Source organism: Canis lupus, chromosome 21 (genome assembly GCF_003254725.2).
Source record: "Canis lupus dingo isolate Sandy chromosome 21, ASM325472v2, whole genome shotgun sequence".
NCBI classification, from domain to species: Eukaryota; Metazoa; Chordata; class Mammalia; order Carnivora; family Canidae; genus Canis; species Canis lupus.
The window spans coordinates 5709195-5729952 of NC_064263.1; the positions used below are offsets into that span (position 1 = coordinate 5709195).

Sequence of the window (20758 nt, forward strand, 5' to 3'; positions counted from 1 at the left end):
TTAGCAGTAATCAGATTGAAGCAAGGATTAGAATTCCTGACTCCTGAATATCTAGGTTAGATTTAGCTGCTTGGGGCTCCTTCATTGCTCTCCCTATTTTCCTGTGACATCCTGGGAGCTGAGCTCCAGGACGCTGCTAAGAGGCCTCCCTGTTTTCAAGCTAGACTCCTTATCTCTGCCAGAAGAACCACCCCTGTGCCACAATGCCAAACTAAGGAAGAAGAGTTAGTATTGAGAATGAGGAGCAGCATTGGTCACCTCTGCTGACCAAAAGGAGCAGTGAGAGAGACAGAGAGAAAGCCCAAGTATGCACATATACCCCCTTTTGAGTCTTTTTTTTCTTTTCTTTTCTTTCTTTTTTTTAACCCAAGGAAAGAAAGAAAAGCAATTGCCTAAATTAATACAGCCCTGAGGGCAGGCTGAATGAGCCAGTAGCTTGTCACTCTGCTGCCATTCTGACCCTTGTAGGCTCCAAGAAAATGCATGGATGAACTCACTGAGTTGAACAACATGCTCAGTGTCTTGAGAACAAACAGACTTTTCTTTGGTGTTAGTTACAAACATCTTTTCTTTCCACTTATTCATTTAAATTCTCTAAAAAGCAAGGGCTAATCTCCTATGAAAGTTCAGGGAAAAGGCATGACGCAGCTCCAAGCTGCCTTAGCCACATGCCTAGGGAAGGCAGCTAGTAGCCTTGGAGGGGCTCTGACTCTGTCCTGGCCTACCTTGCCCTGTGTCTGGGAGAACAGTTATTGGTCACAGCCGTAATTTTCTCATCTGCAGAATGGAAATAGGAGCACTTCATTCAATTTACTACACTAAATTTAGAGTTCTTTTATTTTGGGTGGATTAATTCATGTATATTAGCAGTGGTTTATGCCACGCACCAAGCTGGATACTGAGGACACCATAGCACATTTCTGCCTTTGAAGAACCTAAAGTTAGTGGGACTCCCAGACAATAAATGGGTCATTACAGTGTAATATTAAAAGGACTTTACAGGAGCAGAACAAGTGATGATAGCACTGAGAATGGCCAGTGATGTAGGCTTGGGTAAGAAACCATTCAGGAAAGGCATCCTGATGAAATTGGTATTGACACTGAATCCTCGTGAATGAATGAGTTAGCTAGTCAAGAGGTAGGGACAGAAGAGTTACAGAAGAATGTACAGTCTAGAGAGAGCCTGATTCCTTTGGAAAACAAGATAGGTGGGCATCTCTGAATGAAGCACAGTGGAAACCAGTAAAATAATGATCAAAAGGGCTGGAGCTAGAAGAAGCAGAGCTAACTGAACTGGGCTGACTTCAATTTCTGCATTATTTTTTTGGATAATTTTATTTACCAGGCAAATCTGTGTTATAACACATTATCAGAGATTACAATAAAGATATTAGGCCAAAATCCAGATGCTCAACTTTTCTTATGTATTTCCTTTCTTTGAGCCCCAATCTGTATTGTTTTATGATTCTTATCAGACATACCTTGCTTTTTTCTGTCCTTAACTGTATTCTGAACCTTTTCAAGATTATCTCTATACCCCAAAGATATTGAAAAAATGTTATAGAGTGGAATGTATTTTGTATGGCTCTATATGTAATCTCTACAATTTGGGGGCGATTCATAAATCATAGCATACCAAAGAGCAGCATGTTACAAGGAGGACATTCTAATGCAGAGATAAAGAGACTTGCCCAACCAAGGCCACAGGTTTCCCAAGCAAGGCTTGCTTTGGGCTTTTTCTCTAGCACTCACTCCACACCCAAGACCAGACACAGTACTTGACAATCATGGGCATGTAGTAATTATGTGTTAAACATGTACTGGTTTCTTAATTGAAGAATATGTTGGTATATTTCAGATAGGCTCACAATCCAGACATATCCATCCAGACACAATCTATTCAGAATGGGTCTGTTGAAAGGCAGAGAGAGAACACAGGACAGATGAAGGTATGTGATTATTAATGTTTTTAGTTTGATTGCTCAGAACCTTTAATATTGCCAAGAGATTATTAAAATTAAAGAATGACTTCATTTTAAAGAACCACACAATACTTTCTCTTGAACATTACATTCTAATCAAGTAATTTCTCTCCTTGAGGAAAGCGTTTGGGAACAGTGACTGCTACAGTAGATTTGGTCTCTGAGCTTCAGATTCTATGTCACCTATCAATTTGTGTGCTTTTTGCAGGCTAGGAAGGGTAAGAAATGACAGTTTTATTTAAAAAACCATTTCTCCTGGATAGATAGAGCTAACTCCACACATGTACCCACAGGCACATACTCAGCGACTGTTAAACAGCTTCAAAGCATTTGTGCACTTTCCTCCATCATTTAGTCCCTCTTTTTTGTATCTTCCTTCTCTCACTGTCATCTGACTATACAAAATTTACAAATATGCTCTAATATCACCATTCTGAGTGAGTGTTACCTTGAATCCTCTAGCTACTTTCTAATTGTTACTCTGCTTTCTTACCCAGAGTTCCAGAATGGAGCCACTTCTCAGCTCACTGTAATTCACCTTGTACATCCGGAGTAAAACTTGACAACTACTCCATTTCCTTGCCTACTATATTCAGTAAAACTTCTATCCAGCCCATTTTACTCCTAATGCTTTCTTGAATTCATCACTCTTTCTTGCCTTCCCCTCTGTTGCTGTCTTAATTCAGGTTCTTATCATCCCTTGCCCGGACAATTATGAGTTTCTAGTTAACTCCCCATAATGCTACTTGATAGTCTTGGGACAGTTGGAATCATTTGGATATTGTATATTTTGTCAGCAGTCACGAATCCCTGTTATATTCCTAGTGTCTAGGCCAAGGTATAACAACCCTGCTTAACATGTGACTATAAAGTAATAAGGAAGGTTCTTTAAGATTGTCATGTTAGCTCAAATTTAATTCATTCAACAAATATTTACTAAGCACCTCTTATGTGTCAGGACTGATCTAGAGCTGAGAATACAGTGGTGAAGAAGATAAAGACATTCCTATGGTTATGGGATTTCATGAGGCTCCACTGGGAGATGTAGCAAGTGCAAGGGCCCTGGGGTCAGGTAGTACCATATTCAGGAGTTGCCCCCAAACCTTATAAGTGTGTGAAGTCCATTCATTTATTCATTCACTCATTTACTGATCCATCCATTCATCCTTTTAATAAATACTTACTGAATATCAGTAATATATCAGGTGGTATTTCAGTTACTGGGGACACAGACAAAGCCCTGCCCTCTAGGAACTTAGGGTTTTGGGGGGAAGAAATAAGTATAATAATAAATGTATACATTTGTCATAAGCAAACTAATTTCAGATAATGTAATAACTATGAAGAAAGTAAAATAAGGTGATAAATTATAACTTACACTGACTCTTGTTAAGAGGGATCCACTTTAGATTAGGTGGTCAGAGAAGACCTTTCTGGAAAAATGGCATTTGAGCTAATGGCCAATGAAAGCAAAGAGCTGGAAAAAAGAGAAGAGAGACCTATAAGTGCAAAAAAAGTGAGATGAGAAAACACACAGGCATAGAGTAAAAAGAAGGAAAGCCAGGGTAGCTGGAGTCGAGTGAATGAAAGAGATCGTTTACAGATGTTGAAGAGGTAGATAGGGGCCAGGTTATGTGTGGGTTCTGGAAGCCATGTAAAGACACTCAGATTTTATTCTGAGTTGTTTAATCTGTCTGAAGCTTAGTTTCCTCAGATGTATAAAGAAATCTTAAAAGGTTGTAAGAAGCTCACACATTGTAATCCTTTCCTGTAATACTCAATGCATTGAGCCTTAGTTTAAGTGGCTACCATATGCCTAGGCCAGGAAATGAGAATAAAGAGGTGAGGAAAGCAGACTTATTCTTAAGGGCATCACAGTTGGTATGAAAGATGGACCCCTAAGAAAAAAATTATAACATAGTATGACAAATACAACGATAGATGTGTTTACTTCTTTTCTTTCTTATTCTCTCCATCCTAAAATTTGCAGCTGAGTTAGGGACACAAGCACCTCTTATGTGAATTATTTCTAGAGCTTTCTTACTAGTCCCCCTGTTTGCAGTTCTGCTCTTCAAAACCTTCACCATACTGCACCAGAGTGATCTTCCTAAAATTAAAGTGTGAATCAATTCATTCAAAAATACTTACTATGAAAAAGAACTTTACTATGTATCTACAATGTGTCAGGTTCCCTATTAAGTACTTGTGAAATATCCATAAACAAATGTCACCTGTGTGACAAAAATTCTTTCCACACTGTTCTACACTGCCCTAAGGACATAACATGAACTCCTTTGATTGTTCCATATAGTCCTCGGGTCTCTTGAAGGGTCCAGGATGATAGTACAAATGGAGGCTAAATACCATTTTAAAGTTAGAAATTAAACAATCAAACTGTTCTTAAATATGCTCTACCTGAATGCCTTAACAAATACAACTTCATAAGGGCCAGGAAGGCCAAGTTTCAATTTGGAACCCTTGGACATCTCAGAATTTGGGGCCAGAACAGTATGATACTGAAGATCTCTCCCTGTTTTCTCTACCCACTTACCCTTCAGAGAGACTTGTACACTAGCATGTGCACACTCCAGCTCTCATGTCCAAGATCTATCCACTGTCCCCCAAAACAGCTGCCTTATGGCTACTTCTCAGGTGTGCACACTCCCTGAAGTTTCGGGGTGTCAGATATCCAAAGCCTGGTCTAGAAGGGGACATGTCTTTCAGTCGGGCAAGTTCTTTTGACTCTTTTGACTTTCATATAGGATTCCTCATACCACTGGAGGATAGCCATTGATGAATGAAGGCCCAAGAGGGCCCCTTAAAATATGCAAGCCAAGGGAAGGTCCCTGATTGCTCAAATTTAAGAGCAGTCCTGCTGATCCTTTTCCTTTGGCTGTTGCTTACCCGTCCACTTCGTGTCATGTACTCTAGCTCCCAAAATGTTTCAAATAGCTCATGGTCCATGCTTTACCTGTGCTTTCATTGCTGCCTTAAGCATCCCTCCTAAGTCATCCAGTTGTGTTACCTAAATCCTGTTTTGTTTTGTTTTGTTTTTAAATCTCAGCTTAAATATCCTTTTCTGTGGATGTCTTTCCCTGTGCCCCACTGTGGTAGTTTCAAACATGTGTATAAATTCTTTGACCCTGCCATTGAGAAGTGATGTCTAAGTCTGCCTCCCCACAACACCCCCCAAATCTCAGAGTTTTGTGACTGTTTGACCAATAGAAAATAGTGGAAGTGACACCATGTGACTTATGAGTTTAGATCATAAAGGGCATTTTCTACCTTATTTATTGTAATACTTCTTCTTGGAGCCCTGAAACTCCATGTAAGAAATCTGGCTACTCTGAGGACTTCCCAATGAGAGAATCCTAAGTAGACACTTGGGATAATTGTCCCGGCTAAGCCTAACTTTCTAGCAATCTCTACTAAGGAAGCTACATATGAGAGAAGCTACCTTGGATTCTACATCCTAGCTTATCTGCCAGATGAATACCACCACATGGTCTTATCTCATGCCTCCCATATCCTCTTAGTTTAAGGAAAAGATCTCTAAGTATCTTAAAGATGTAGTCCTTCTAACTAAAACTATCATGTTTCTAAGACTGGAGGGCATGTTCCTACCATAGCCCCACAGGCAGCCCATGGTTGAAAAGAGTTAATGTTTAAGAGATATGTGACTACGGTATTTTGTTTATGCAAGTGAATTTTATAGACTTATACACAAGAAACCTGTTTTTTTTAAATTTATTTTTTATTGGTGTTCAATTTACTAACATACAGAAAAACCCCCAGTGCCCGTCACCCATTCACTCCCACCCCCCGCCCTTCTCCCCTTCTACCACCCCTAGTTCGTTTCCCAGAGTTAGCAGTCTTTACGTTCTGTCTCCCTTTCTGATATTTCCCACACATTTCTTCTCCCTTCCCTTATATTCCCTTTCACTATTATTTATATTCCCCAAATGAATGAGAACATATAATGTTTGTCCTTCTCCGACTGGCTTACTCCACTCAGCATAATACCCTCCAGTTCCATCCACATCGAAGCAAATAAGAAACCTGTTTTTAAACGAATTACCCACAAGGCCAAATCCTGACTGGCTTGGGGGCAGGGGCAGAAATGGTACAAAAAGAAAATATTTGGGTCCCTGAATCTCTGTGAGCAAGAAGCTCACCAAGAAAATTACTCAGCTGCAAACATAAGTAAGACTGCCTCAGAGAGCAGACACAAGGGAGCAAAGAATGGACCTGAGAATTCATGGGGAATTCCTAGAAGCAGGATGAAATTCTAATCAAAGAATAGACAACAAGTTCCTGACTGAATTTCAGAATTGCTTTGAACCAGTGACTGTTCTGTGCTGTCTCCTCCTCCTTCTTCTTCTTCTTTCTTCTTCTTCTTCTTCTTCTTCTTCTTCTTCTTCTACTTCTTCTTCTTCTTCCTTCTTCTTCTTCTTCTTCTTCTTCTTCTTCTTCTTTTCTTTTTCTTCTTCCTCTTCCTCTTCTTCTTTTTAAGATTTTATTTATTTATTTGAGAGAGAGAGAAAGAGCTCTCACAGATAGGGAAGGGGCAGAGGGAGAGGCAGAGCAGGGAGCCCACCTGATTCAGGGATCAATTCCAGGACCCTGAAATCATGAACTGACCTGAAGGCAGACACCTAACTGACTGAGCCACCCAGGTGCCCCTTCATGCCTTTTTTTGAACAAGAGTATATATATTGCAGGTTTTCCTCGGTTTTCCTACCACTGTATGGGTAGGGATCGAAAAATGTCCCTTTAAGTTCATAGGTCTTCAGATGAGAGGAACTAAGAGAACTGGACCTCAGGAAATTTCTATTTCTGGATTTAATTTGAACAATGAGATCCTGTTCATCAGGCCTGAACCCATTGCCATCATAGGATGAGACTTATAAAGGAGGGGGAAGTGAGTGTATCCTGCATCAGTGAGAAATGTAAATAATTTAAGGAAAGAGATGACTGGCAGTTTAAAATACAGCTACAGATTCTTTAACAATCCTATTGAGAGAAAGAGTCTAACTCCTCTACCCTTGAACCTAGCAAGGTAACAAATTATTGATGCCACCTTGACTCTTACAGACTAATCAATCTCCCAGCTGAATATTACCAAGTGACCTCCAACAACACCACATGAAAGAAAAGACTTGACTACCTGATCCCTGCCCAAATTCCTGACCTTCAACTAACGTGATGTAAATAAGTGGTTGTTACATTAAACCACTAAGTTTTAGGATGGTTTCTTACACAGCAATACATAACTAGAATATTACTCGGAACTGGCTTTAAATGCCCTGTCTGTGCTTTTATGGGACCCTTTTACCACATTGTGATATAATTATCTGTCTACTTGTCTTTATCACCTTCTTGGAGAAACTGTATCCCCAGCATCAAGAACAGTGGCTTGCATAGGAGGACCCAAGTTGGTATTTTTTTTCTTTTACTTTTCCTACCAAAGACTTGCTATAAATAAATAAACAAACTCCAAGGTTAGAGTAAATAGAGATTCTTAAACATGTTTCTTTGCTTTTGTTCTGGTCTCGTGAGGCTGTGTAGGCCTGGTCTACCTGTGGATATTAAGGGACACATACTAAATGAGGGACACATACTAAAATAAGAAACAGGTCCAGGGTAGTTAGTTTCCTTTGATATACACATGGATTTGAAACCAAAGTAAATAATTGCTGTGCAGAAACATGTTTTGAGTTTTGCCTCTCCCAGAACCTTTGAAAAATAGGACATACTGCATAGCCAAATCCCCAACACCTTTGGGTTTGCACATCTCTACTAATCCCATCCAGATATACTGATTTTCACATAGTGGATTTCTGGTTCCAAGTCTTTTCCAGGATGAAAACAACTTCTAGCAAGAATTGCTCTTCCGTGAGTAGCAGCCTGCCCAATACTCCCACAGTGTCACAGTCACCCCAACAATTTCAGGCCTGACCCTCAACCTTCCTGTTTCAGAAATACTCACTTTATTTAAATGTATGTTGAGTCTACCTGAAAGAAAGCCTGGGGTCAGCCAGGCTTGAATCCCAGGCCAGTCACTCACCAGACATGTGAATGTCACCAAATTACTTAATCTCCCTGAGCCTGTTTCCATATAAGTAAAAGGAAGTTAATACTAGTATCTACTTACAGGGTCATTGCAAGCATCAGTTGAACTGATACAAGTAAACATTCAGCCAAGTTCTGATACATACAAGCTCTCAGTGAATTAATGAATGCTAGTTGTTCCTATCATCATCATCATCATCATTATTATTATTAATATTATTATTATATCCTCCCATTCTCGGTTCTCTCATTAGCAAATGATCAGACCCAAGTGACTGAAATCTCCTCCAGATTGCCTGAGTCTGTTCAGAGACAATGGATTGGTCATGACTGCCCTGGAAACCTATTACCTTGTTTCTTTTCTTTAGAGGAAAGTGCCAAACCAACACTTGGCATAAACTGCGAGAGGATCAATATCATAGAGGAAAAAAATATATATCCCAGGGTTTTTTTTCTCTAGTTCATGACCTGCCCCATTTTCCTGTGATTTCTACATTTACCCTGTCAGATATAGACTTCTGTAGTTACAAGACCATATTTTCTAAACTGCAAAGAAGAATCCATGGTCTCATAAATACAAGTGTTTTCAAGGGGGCAACATGACTCAAGATTTTAAATTGGGACTTCTCTAGACAAAATGTAGGACATATGGTGACCATACCCATAGTTCTCAAAGCCAGATGCCGACTGGCTCCAAGAGAAGAAAACGAAAACAATCAGAAACCTCTTCTATTTGCCAAAACAAATTTTGTGTCTCTCTCAATGTTATTTCTGTAGATATCTTTGTTTGAATTGGGCCCGTTCACCAGTTCCATTTCTGCTACCATCTCTGGGGTTGAGGGAAAGAAAACACCTTCGTATTCACTCATGTGAGCAAGGATTTCTTTTTGGGTGGATTTTAGGAGTAAAGGAAATTAGAAAACTTTTTAAAATTTTTATTTATTTTATTCGTAGAGTTCCTCCCCCTTTTTTCCACTTAGAGAGTCTTCTATTATAGCTTTTTCATCTTATCGATACCTCACCAAATAATAATAATAATAATAACAATAATAATAATAGTAGTAAAAGTTACTATGATTAAACACATTCAGTGTAATGGGCACTTACAAATTTACGCCTAAATATGAGCTTGTACAGTAGATGACATTGTCTCCAGTGACTGGAGAGTATAGGAAACTTGTCCAAGTTAACACAATTAGTAAGTGCTAGAATAGAGATTTGAACCCCCAAATATCTAGCTTACAAATGTTCTCTAATCTGTGTATTGCTTCTTACAAACTGCCTTTCAGAAATGAGATTTAGATTCAGTGAACATATACTGAGCATCTACCAGGTGCTGTACTAAAATACACTATTTCATCCTCACCACAACCTTGTAAGATAGGAAATGCAGTCACCATGTTTGACGGTGAAATACCAGGAGGTTAAGAAATATTCCCAGGGTCATCTAATCTGTCGTTAATGGAGCCAGGAATCAAATGCACCTCTTCTGTTGTCATTGTTTTTTGTTTTGTTTGTTTGTTTTACAATGGGATGAAACATTTTAATCTGATGGCGGCTCATAATACTGTACAGGAAGCACGCCCAGCTCTATGAGGTCCCCTCCAGGTTGTAAGGAAGTTCTCAAAAATAACTGGATTTGCAAGAGCTTGGCCCCTTGCTCATGGGAGGGAGAGGGAATGGAACGGGCAAAGCACTGAGGTCTGCTCCCTCATCACTGGTCACTCATAAATCCAGTTCTGAGCACAGCTCTTGTAATCCACCAGCTCTTCGGGCTGGAACCACACGCCAATCTCCTTCTCCACACTCTCCACAGAATCGCTGCCATGGATAATGTTCCTGCCAACTTGGATGCAAAAGTCCCCACGGATGGTCCCAGGTTTGGAGTCCGCAGGGTTGGTCTCTCCGAGCATCACTCGGCCTGTCTTCACCACATTCAGTCCCTCCCACACCATGGCAACCACAGGCCCTGACTGCATGTACTTCTCCAGGCTGGCAAAGAATGGACGGTCCTTCAGGTCAATATAGTGCTCCTTGAGAAGGTCTTCAGAAGCCTGGATTAATTTCATAGCAATGAGGCGGAATCCCTTTTGTTCGAAACACTTGATGATCTCTCCCAAGAGGTTGCGCTGGACTCCATCAGGCTTGATGGCAATGAAGGTGCGTTCACTGTTGGCCATAGTACTTTCCAGCTGCTACCGCTGCAACCTGTTGTTGTTTTGATTGCAAGTTCAAAACTCTAAGTCATCATATGGTATCTCATAACAGAAGTACAAAAATTTGGAGTATATTTAGAAACTTGAGCACAGCGAGGATATAGAATGAAGAAAGGTGGCATGAAGGGAGGTCGTCAATCCCTTCACGGAGACCTACCTTTTAGGATGAATGAGTTTATCTTTGGTAGGCTGTGGGAACAGAGCTGGTGAGCATGGAGGAGAGTGAAAGGAACAAAAAATTAAAGAAAGGAACACCAAATACCATCTCAGTATTACTTAAGTCTTAGAACTGTGGAAGGCCATTTTCATTTTAAGAGATCTGCATTTTAATCGAGAATATTTTTTTAGAAAAAGCTTCAAGTGACTATTTGAATTTTTAAAGTAGAAACAAAGAGTAGAACCAAGAAGCAGAGAAAGAAATTGGTATCAATAGGGTAAATGTCAGAAGGCAAAATAATTTTTATTTTGGTCTAAGAAACAAAGTACTTCTTAAGTGATTCTGCTATAAATGAGAAAAAGAGTAAAACATTAAAGGTTAAAATCTTAGATAATTTCAAGTTTGGATTCTACAGCTAGCCCATACTTCCAGTTTATCTTTAACATTCTAGTTGCTCAAGTACATTCAACTTGGTGTGGAGGAAGAGTGGGGGAAACAGTAACATGCTCCTTGTTCATTTTGACCTCAGGGTTCAATATACAGAAAAGTTAAAAGATCAAAACAAAATCTCACACCATCCCACCATCCTGACATTGTTAACATTTTGACATATTTCTAATTTTTTTTCTCTCTTTGGTTCCAAAATTAAGACTATAAAAAAATGTCTTTTTTACTGAAAGTATATCAGAAGCATTTTCCCCATGTCACTAGTGTTTGAGGACATGGATTTTAATCACATTAATAAACATGCATCTACATAATGTAGTATATTTAAGTAATTCTCTATTGTTGGATATTTAGATTAATTTTGGATTTTCACAATTATAAATGTGGTGTTCATCTTTGTGCATAATTATTCTATGACCTGTACTTCTTTTACATACCCTTTGTTTGGTGTTTCTCAGCTTTTTTCCCCCTCAAAGATATGACTAATGGTATTCATATATAAGACTTCTTATAGAGTTATATCTTAGGCTTACCTAAGCTTATAGCTGATTTCTTGTGTTTTAATTAAATGTGATACCTTGACATTTTTCTTCCTCTCAAGAAAGCACAGAAGAGTGATGCAAAGGATTTCCATGAGTCTGCTATATTTTATAAAATAACACTGTCTACATTTCAGTACTTTATTAGTAGTAATAATTTATTTCAAGAATATCTTATAGTTGATTGTGCCACCTAAATGGAGAAGCACTGTTTAGCTGGCCTTAGCAAGCACCTTGTACTCCCTAAGTGGCTATGACATGCATTTTCTTATTGAAGACACCTTATATAGCTATGATTTCTATCTTCAGGAATCAACCAACTCATAGTAGTAAATTGTAAGCTGTAGACAGAATTAGGTCTTCATTTTGAGAAGGGAGTAGTGTAAGCTTTGGGAAGGCTGAGTAAGTGTAAATGGATACACATTACCCATCTCCATTGCACCCCATATTCCAGAGATTCTGATGCTGTTTTCCTGGAGGTGCCCCTTTCCCATAGCCCCTGACTCTAAACCACTGCAATATTCTAAATAAGCCTCTTTGTTCTCTCAGGCCAGCATCTGGGGTCTGAAATTCTAGCTAATTCAGCAGCCTACCTCTTCAGCTTTGAGTAAGGCCAAGATGGATTTTAGGTTGGGAGACATGTGACCATTTAAGAGAAATGAAGATGAATTGTGGCACCTGGATGGTAACTTGATATTATCTCCTCCAGGAGAGGTGTTCTACTTGGAACATTTGTAGGATGTGACCTTTCCACAGTTGAGAGGAGCACTGTCATCTAGGTGTGGTGCTGGGAAATCAACCCATCTTGATGGGTCTGAATATTGCATCTTAGAATAATCTAATCAAAGGTAAAAGACATTTGCCTTCTGGAAGCTTTTTATGCTGTATTAGTTGACCCATTTGGCTACAATGATAGCACTAACTCTTGAACTAATTTTCTTAAAGGGAATTAATTTTGTTCATTAAATCAAAGAAATTGTTCAACAACCAAATTATGGGAAGGTCAGGGATGCTACCGGAAAAGGAAATAGCTAGACCCCAGAGATGTAGATAATGTCAGAACTCTCCCTCCTTCTCTCCAACTCTCCTGCCTTCTTTCTCCCCTTCTCCATCTCTTACTTGGATTTCTTTCCTCACAGGGATCTTATTCTGCATCACTGCAAATTTGTTTTGCTGAAAATATGAGACAGAGTGGAATTGGTACTTGCAGGTTTTATATTTTACAGTTTTTACCTCTGAGGAGGATTGCCAGACTAGTCTTCCACCTCAAGTCCAAAAGCCAGGGAAAAGCCATTGGCTAGTTTGGGTCAGGTGTTCATACAAGGACCAATAAATTGTAAGCAAGGAGATACCATAAGAAAAGTGTTGAAGAAATGGAGAGGAAACTTTTCTCCTAAAAGTGTTTACTCAATCAGCCTGCATGGAAGCCTTGTATTTTCAAATATTTTGCTGAGGGAGAGAAAAGGGAGTTGAAAGTGGAAGAAAGGAGAAAGAGAAAGGAGTATTATATTATCCACATTCAGATCACTTATTTTTCCTCGTGCTCATGAATCTCTTTTTTCCCTTAACTTTCCAGCACTGAGGTTCACAGAGAGAGACCAGAGGTCATATTTTCTGGCTTAGGGAAGCAGAGGCTGGGCGTGTTTTGCAGGCTGTCAGTTTTCCCTGGCGAGTTCCTACTGTAAAACAGCAGAATTGTTTGGTCTTTCCCACACCCTGGCATTCAGTAGATGGCTTCATTCCACTGCAGCAAATTGAACATTGCACCCTGATGGGAAACATATATATAAGCAATCAAACCAGGTTTTTATTAAATGGACACAACATTGGTTGGTATTCATTTAAATAATTTCCTGGGGTCTTCTGTGGACTATATGTGTATACTAAGAATTTGCAAAGTATGTCATGCTGTTACAGTATTCTCAGCTTGCCACACAGTTTTGTTTACTGCTGAACTTTGGAGGGTAGATGGGATACTCAGGCCTTCCGTGTCAATTCACTGGGGTGTGTGATTATGAAAGAAGAATGGATATTCTAAAATTTATTCATTTTTTCCTCATATATGTCAAGGTTCAGATGCCACTGAAACTTGGAAAACATTGTATACTCTGATGGTCAGGAATTAGCCAGAAAAGCCACAACGTAAAAAAGCAATTGACATTGAAACAGGCACCTAAGAGACAGGTCTCTATTAGTCTGCCCCATTTATACTTAAGGTTTCAACATAAAAAGAAGTGGTGGTTGACACTGACAGTCTTTCCTAAAGAAGCACCTTGCCCAAGTCTCTGCCAAGTCAAATAGGTATGACATAGATTTGGGGCCCTGATCAGTTTATTTCTGGATCTGTGCTTTGAGTTCCAGGCTAATAAAATTTGTTTGTTTGCACTTGGTGGAGATATCAAACTCAAAAGGCTCTAAGATGTCCGGTAAGTTACATAAAATTGTTGTAGATGGGATGAGTAAACCCCATCTAAAAAGGAGAGCTTATATTTACTTCTAGTAGGTTATTGTTATAGGCTTATAATTGTCCAACTTCCTTTTTTTCTTTTAAGAGAACCTATAAATCTAGTCCTTTCAAATAATGATCAAATATGGCCCCCTCAAATATATGGACAGACTGTTTTGGGGTCCCTTCACCTTGTAGGACTCAAAACTTTCTGTTAACTCTGCCTATTTTTGGAGTTCTGGCCTTTGAACCACATTTAGCATTAAATATTTCTGTACTTTCTTTGGTGGAAAGAGAAGTTATCTTGTTTTTGAACAAGGCCACATCTTTTTACCTTCCATCCCATCTTTTATCCTTCTTTGCAGTGTTTGAGCATGGAATGGACTTCACAGCACCATTTTAACAAAAACCCTGGTTCATGCTCTTTCAGCTGCACCATATACTCTTGGTTGGGATGCCTTTTCTGGTGTATTTCAGTCTGTCATATTTGCAGAGACTGAATTTGTTAAATTCCCCGCTGAAGTTCACATAGCATATGTCTACAGTACTCTTTCTCTCTCCTGATCTAGCAGCACTGTGAAGGAAAGAAATTACATTAATGTGGTTTATCTTTTTTTTAGTATACTTATGCTGTTTTCAAGCAATCAGCATTTTCTTTGCTTCATGCTATCACAACATCTATTTAATAGTTTGTTTTAGAATTTTCCAGGAATTAGTAGCAATCTCAGTGGCCTACCTTTTCTGAGATCATCCCTCTCCTTTTTATTTTATTTTTTAAAAGATTTTATTTATTTATGAGAGACACAGAGAGAGAAACAGAGACATAGGCAGAGGGAGAAGCAGGCTCCATGCAGGGAGCCCAATTCAGGACTTGATCCCGGGACTCCGGGATCAGGCCCTGAGTCAAAGGCAGATGCTCAACCGCTGAGCCACCCAGGCGTCCTCATCCCTCTCTTTTTTAAAGTTTGTATAGTATATACCTGTAAGTTTTTGAAAACTTGTTTATACTCATAATTATTAAAACTATAGTCTTGCAGCCTGGGCACAAAACTGGAGGAAAGCTAAAATGTGTAGGGAAAGTATCCAAGCAGAGAAAGATCTTAACAAGTTAAAACAATGAATTCAATTTCATGAAATGCATTTTGGAAAATATAAGCTTCTATATCTAAGCAAAAAATAAAACAACTATAAAAAGAAATCAAAGATCTTGATTGTGCAGTTTTCCAAAGATACATCATATAACACTATTCTCAGATGTGGCCACAGTGGACAAAGAATAAGAAAGAGCCTCCTGGAGCAGAACCTGGTACCAACTAGGATGCCTGTCCAAGATCTCACCCTCTCATGTCACTGCATACAGGGATTCCTCACTAATTCTGTCTGTGTGGGATACACTGTAGACTAGTAACTCTTGCATATTGTCTTAATTTCTCTCCTTTTCAGCTAGGAATTTGCATTGTGAATATTCTATTTTCCCTCCATATTGCACACTATTTTGTGTGTGTGTGTGTGTGTGGGGGGGATGCTTTAATATATCACTTAGTGATGAGTTATAAGTCCATGAAAAGCCACATCTGGCCCTGCCCTAGAAGAATGTTTGCCATTCAGAGAATCTCAATTTACAGCTAGATGTAGCCGTTAACTGTTTCCTATGTCAGGGAAAGTATGTCCTTTCTTTCCTTTTGTATACAAAATAATTGAGATTATGTGAGAGAAGAGGGTATATCCTAAGGTGTCTTGTGCACAATAAATGGAGTGAGTAAAATGTCTTTGTCTATCCAGTATCATTCTGCATTCCTTCTTTTGGGTAATTATCCTTCCCTTACCTTGCATAGTAATTTTGTTCAGCCCATGTGGGTTCAAGGGGGTCTGCTTTCTCTTCCTCCACCCCCTCAGTCCCTAGGGATGTATGTTTGACTTAGAACTGATAGACCAGAATTCTCCATTCTCACAGCCAAGTAACTGGTGCAAAAGATGTCCATGAAAGACACATCAGCTCCATCACCTTCCATTGGGCCTTGGAACCACTGGACTCAGCTATGCCCAAATAACTCTGGGGGGCTTTTCAATTAATCCATTCTTAAAAATCAAGATAATTTGAGTTGGGGAGCTGTGACTTGCAACTGAATGGTTCATGACTACAACTCAGCTTCTTATCTAGGAAATATTTCTTAAGATTCAGATTTGGACACGAATGGAATGGACTATTTTCAGTGAGAAATGCATTTACTCACTACCCAAAGGGGAACAAATCAAAATCTCACCCAGTATTATATCTAGCCCTAAGAGTTGTGCCATTTCCTTTCAGGGCTTAATGTGGCAACTGTTAGTGCTCAGAGAAGTATTCCCAAGGGTTCCTAAATGAGAAAGAATGGATGGGAATAGTCCTTGGGTAAACAATCACTGATGTATGCATGTCACGAAGCAGAGATTCTTGTATTCTTTAAGGTCCAATTCAAAACTGATATGCCCTATTCCTATGAAATAAAGTTAGAATAAATTAAACTTAAAAATACTTTTCCTAATTTATTTTGCTTAAATTATATCTTTTTGCTTTTTCTATGTCTAAGGTTAGTAGGTTGTTGCTCAAACCCCCTTTACCATTGGACATTAATCTGTCTTCACATTACAAAGAAATGTTGAAAATTTCAAGCTTGATATAAATTGATATAGCTTGAGTTTATCTGATTTTGGTGGGAATTACTGCCATAGAGTACAAATTTTTGTTGTGAGGCATCTGTGTAAAGACATTTTAATTCCTGGAGCAACTTAGATATCAAGAGGTTGAACATTTCCTTCTGTTACTCTTTTATAAAATAATAGTCATAGTGCCTGTGGCTTGTGAAGTTTTATGGGAAGCCATGAAGAGAAGCTGTAGTATGAAAGGATGCTTATTAAAATGCTACATACATTATGTATGAATCTGCACTTTTTTTGACCTCCTCTCCTGGAACTGTCCCAATCCAGATTACACCAGGCTGCGCTGTGAAACTCAGAGGAAACTGCAAGTCTCTTTAATTGGGGCATTAGGAAGTTTCAAAACACCAATTCAAGAAAGCCTCTCAAGGCTTTAAGTTTCTCAAAATATATAAGCCAAGTTTTTGTGCGAATGCCATGTTCTACCCTGAGAACGATAGCTGCAGTCAACATTGAGTATGTCAGGCTGGCGGCCTGTCAAAAGCAGGGAGTGAAAGCCTTATTTTAGAGTCTTATGGAACCAGCAAAATTAAGAAAATAATATATGTGTGGTAGAGGGTTCTGCTTTTGGATTTATAAACTGTAGATTCTCCACTTATTAGCCTTAGGAGACATAAATGAATAGGTGTTTAGTATAAAGGGAAGATAGAAGTATCATGGAAAGAACAGATGCTTTTTTCAGGCACATTTAAAATTCTCAGAACCAGCTGGTTTGGAATTCTGGAAGGAGCCTTAATCTTTTGATCTGGTGAAAGGCATCTTTGCAGCTTGAAAGGCAGAGAGACAAAAGGGGACTCACGTCTTCCCTAATAGCTGAAAGCTCCCATTTGGTGAGAAAGGGATGGTTTAAATCAGGCATGCAAAAATAAATTACTGAACCACCCACCTCTTCTCCTACTCAACTGCCTGAGCCAGGAGTTCAGGCTGGCAGGTACCACCCTCCTTCTCCCCGCACACCCCCCACCCCTTTGAGAACAACTCAGAGAAGATGCAACTATAGAAGGGTTGTTGGTAGTGATAGAAGGGTAGTGAGGGGCCAATGTTTGTTGCATGTAAACATGCCCCCACACTTAGGCAATGGGAAGACTTTTCTTGGAAACTGGAATACATATGAGTCAAAGACAAGGATCAAATCTCTGAAAATACAATTTAGAAAAAAAGCATTTTGACTTTTCTGAAAATCCAAAAGCATATTTTGACCTAATTCTTAACATCATTATCTGCTTGTAATCATTATTTGCCTTAACTTTCATATACAGTTTATATCCTGTTCTAGGTATTAGCTTGGCAAAACGAATCTTAGAGAAATTCATTCCATTTTTTTTTTTCAGTAAGATTTACTGAAAATGCCAGGCCTTATGCAAGATAGCTGGGACAGAAGTTAATCACCTCATTTTGCCCTGAAGGAATTCAGTGGCAAAAACATAAATACAAAAATAATTTAAGGTTCTGGATAAAAATTAGTGACTGATGCTACCAATTTTTCTCCTCTCCTTTGTCACCTCCTGCTACAAATGATAGTAAAGAAATAGGAGAAGTATTAATACACAGGGACAGAAACATCAGAAGACACAGCAGCAAGTGAGCAAATTCTTGGAATAACTAAAGCAAACAGGAGAGAAGTAGCAAATTGAGAGGAATGGAAGAAATGCGGGCCCAAGAGCCTGCTGAGGGGGTACCCAAAGGAGCAAGAGGTTTGCCAGCAGGTTGTGACTTATACATATTGGGGGTTGGGAGGTGGGAACACTGTACATGACCACCAACCCTACTTTAAATCCATTATCACTGACCACCGCTTTGAAGTATTCGATATTGTTAGCCTTGGACGATGGCTAAGAACATACCAAATGAATTCCATCCATTCTAGGCATGATGGAGCAGAGTTGGTAGGGAAACAGGTGAGAAGGCTCATGCATTGGTCTTCTCACCTGGCTCTATTTGTATGTAAACCGAAAGTGAACCAATTGGGCTTCCATCTTCCAGGCGTCCCATGGCTGCAGCAAGCCTTAGGGGGAAAAAGATTGTAGAGAAACATGCTCTCTTGTTGGCACAAAACAATTAGCTAAATATAAATGGGAAGCAAACCAAATAGTGAAGGAGTTCCTGTTGTGTACCTCCTTTCCGATTCTGGACTATAGTTTCTAAAGGCAACAGGAAAGCAGTTTTGCCCCAGGAATTTTCAAACCACATAAACTTTGGTAGGCCCCCAGCTCCTCATAATTTCCCAAGAAAACAGCTCAGCTTGCTTTGCGTCTAGAAGTCATGATGTATATTAGCTTTATTTATTTATTTTTAAAGATTTTATTTATTTATTCATGAAAGACACACAGAGAGAGAGAGAGAGACAGACAGACAGACAGAGGGAGAAGGAGGCTCCGTGCAGGGAGCCCAACATGGGACTCGATGCCAGGTCTTCAGGATCAGGCCCTGGGCTGAAGGCGGCACTAAACCGCTGAGCCACTTGGACTGCCCTGTATATTAGCTTTGAATGGAAAGGTACACTCCTATCCCGTGAGCCTGTGGGAGACTCTGACACTCTAAGATAAAGGGCCCATAGTTTTTAGATTTTTCCCTTGTGATCCCAACCATAAAGTGTGAGACCTAGTGAGGATTAGGAGAGGCTGGTTGGAGCTCAGGAGAGAGATGAGAACTGGAGGTACAGGTTTGGAAGTCCTCTGTAAGCCAAACCATAGGGATAGAGGGTGGCCCAGGGGTAATGAGGAGGATAGGAAAAGATGTGGAGATGAACAAGTGGAAAAGAATTCATAAGATTGGCAAGAATATCCAGAGAACATCTAGTACGGTGGAAACCCAATGGGAAATGGGAATATTAAGGTGGTTGGTGCAGACAACATTTTCAAAAACTTTATTTGTGAAGGGCAAGAGCAAGATGTCAGGGGTGTACATGTGAAATTGATTCAAGAGATAGAATGAGAAATTCTCTACCCAGTATTCTTTTATAATACAGAGCACTGAAACACTATAGATAATTTTATGTTAGACCTTAACGTCTTGTTCATACTTACTTGAGAAAAACACAACTTTGTTTAAGTTCAACACTATACTTTTTTCATACAAGCATTCATGGAGCTCAGCACTGCCATAGAAAAACACAAAATCATAGTAATCAGTTTCACTTTAGTCTCATGGATATTAACCTCAAATGGGTTCTTAGAGCTGCCCAGCAACCCTGCATGCCCTACTTGATTCACTCTCCCTGTTTTACACATGACTATTCCATGCCCTCTCATCCCTCCACAAACTTCCAGCCCCTCTCCCCCAACCTCACATCTCAACTGATAATCTGGCTTCATGTTTCACTGAGGAAAGAGAAGCAATTAGAAAAGAATTTCCACAAGCTCCAGACCACAGATCCCTTTTGACACATATACCAACTCTCTAGTTACCCTAGGTAAACTGTCTAGGTTCCTGTCCAACTCCCCCTCTTGAGCTCAAGATCCCATTCCATACAACTCAGCTCCACCTTCAAACGTCTCAGGCTTTCTTCCAGAATCAAGCATCTACAAGGGTAAAGCTTGTCAACTCAGGGCGCCTTCTGGATCAGCCTCTAATCTGACAGCTTGGTGCCCTACTATGCCAGTTGTTAACTATTTCCAATATTTCCCCCTGAATATGGCTCACGTTTATTTCTGTAGCTCCATCTTGGTTCATCCTCATCTGCATATTTTATGCTCCAGCAATGTCAAACTAGTTATATTTTACCCAAGCGATCTGGTTTCCCTCCTGTGTGCCATTACTTTTGCGGTGTCCTCTGCTTGGAAATGACCCTATGTTCCACTTTCCCTCTGTTAGCCCACCTTCCAAACTTTTCCTCTCTCTCTAGTTAATTCCTCAGCAACTGTAATGTTGAGAGCTCAGTCTTTCATGCATTTATTCATTTATTCCACAAATGCTGGCCAATTCATATCAGGCACCAGGCATTAGGCTAAGTATTGGTGAAATAGTAATGGCAGGACAAATGAGGTTCAATTCCTCCAAGAAAACTTCCAGACTTCCCAGACTGGATTAGGTTTCCTTTCTTCAAGGTCCCTTAATATCCTTGTATCCTTCAGCTCTCTTATATAATACAATTATCTGTTTTATGTTTTGGTCCCATCCAGTAAATCTTGAGTCCACTGAGACTGAGAACTATCTTTTTTTTTAAATGTAAACATATGAAAATGCACAACTTTAATCATTAA

The 20758-nt window shown here is 39.5% G+C and overlaps 1 protein-coding gene across 1 annotated transcript; it reads right to left on the bottom strand.

The window, feature by feature from the left end:
- Nucleotides 1–9645: 9645 nt before the first annotated feature.
- On the bottom strand, nt 9646–10273 carry LOC112641977 (nucleoside diphosphate kinase A-like). The gene has a single exon (XM_035704173.2). It carries the CDS (start codon nt 10232–10234, stop codon nt 9776–9778), a length of 459 nt encoding a protein of 152 aa, XP_035560066.1. The 5' UTR covers nt 10235–10273; the 3' UTR covers nt 9646–9775.
- Between the last annotated feature and the right edge of the window lie 10485 nt (nt 10274–20758).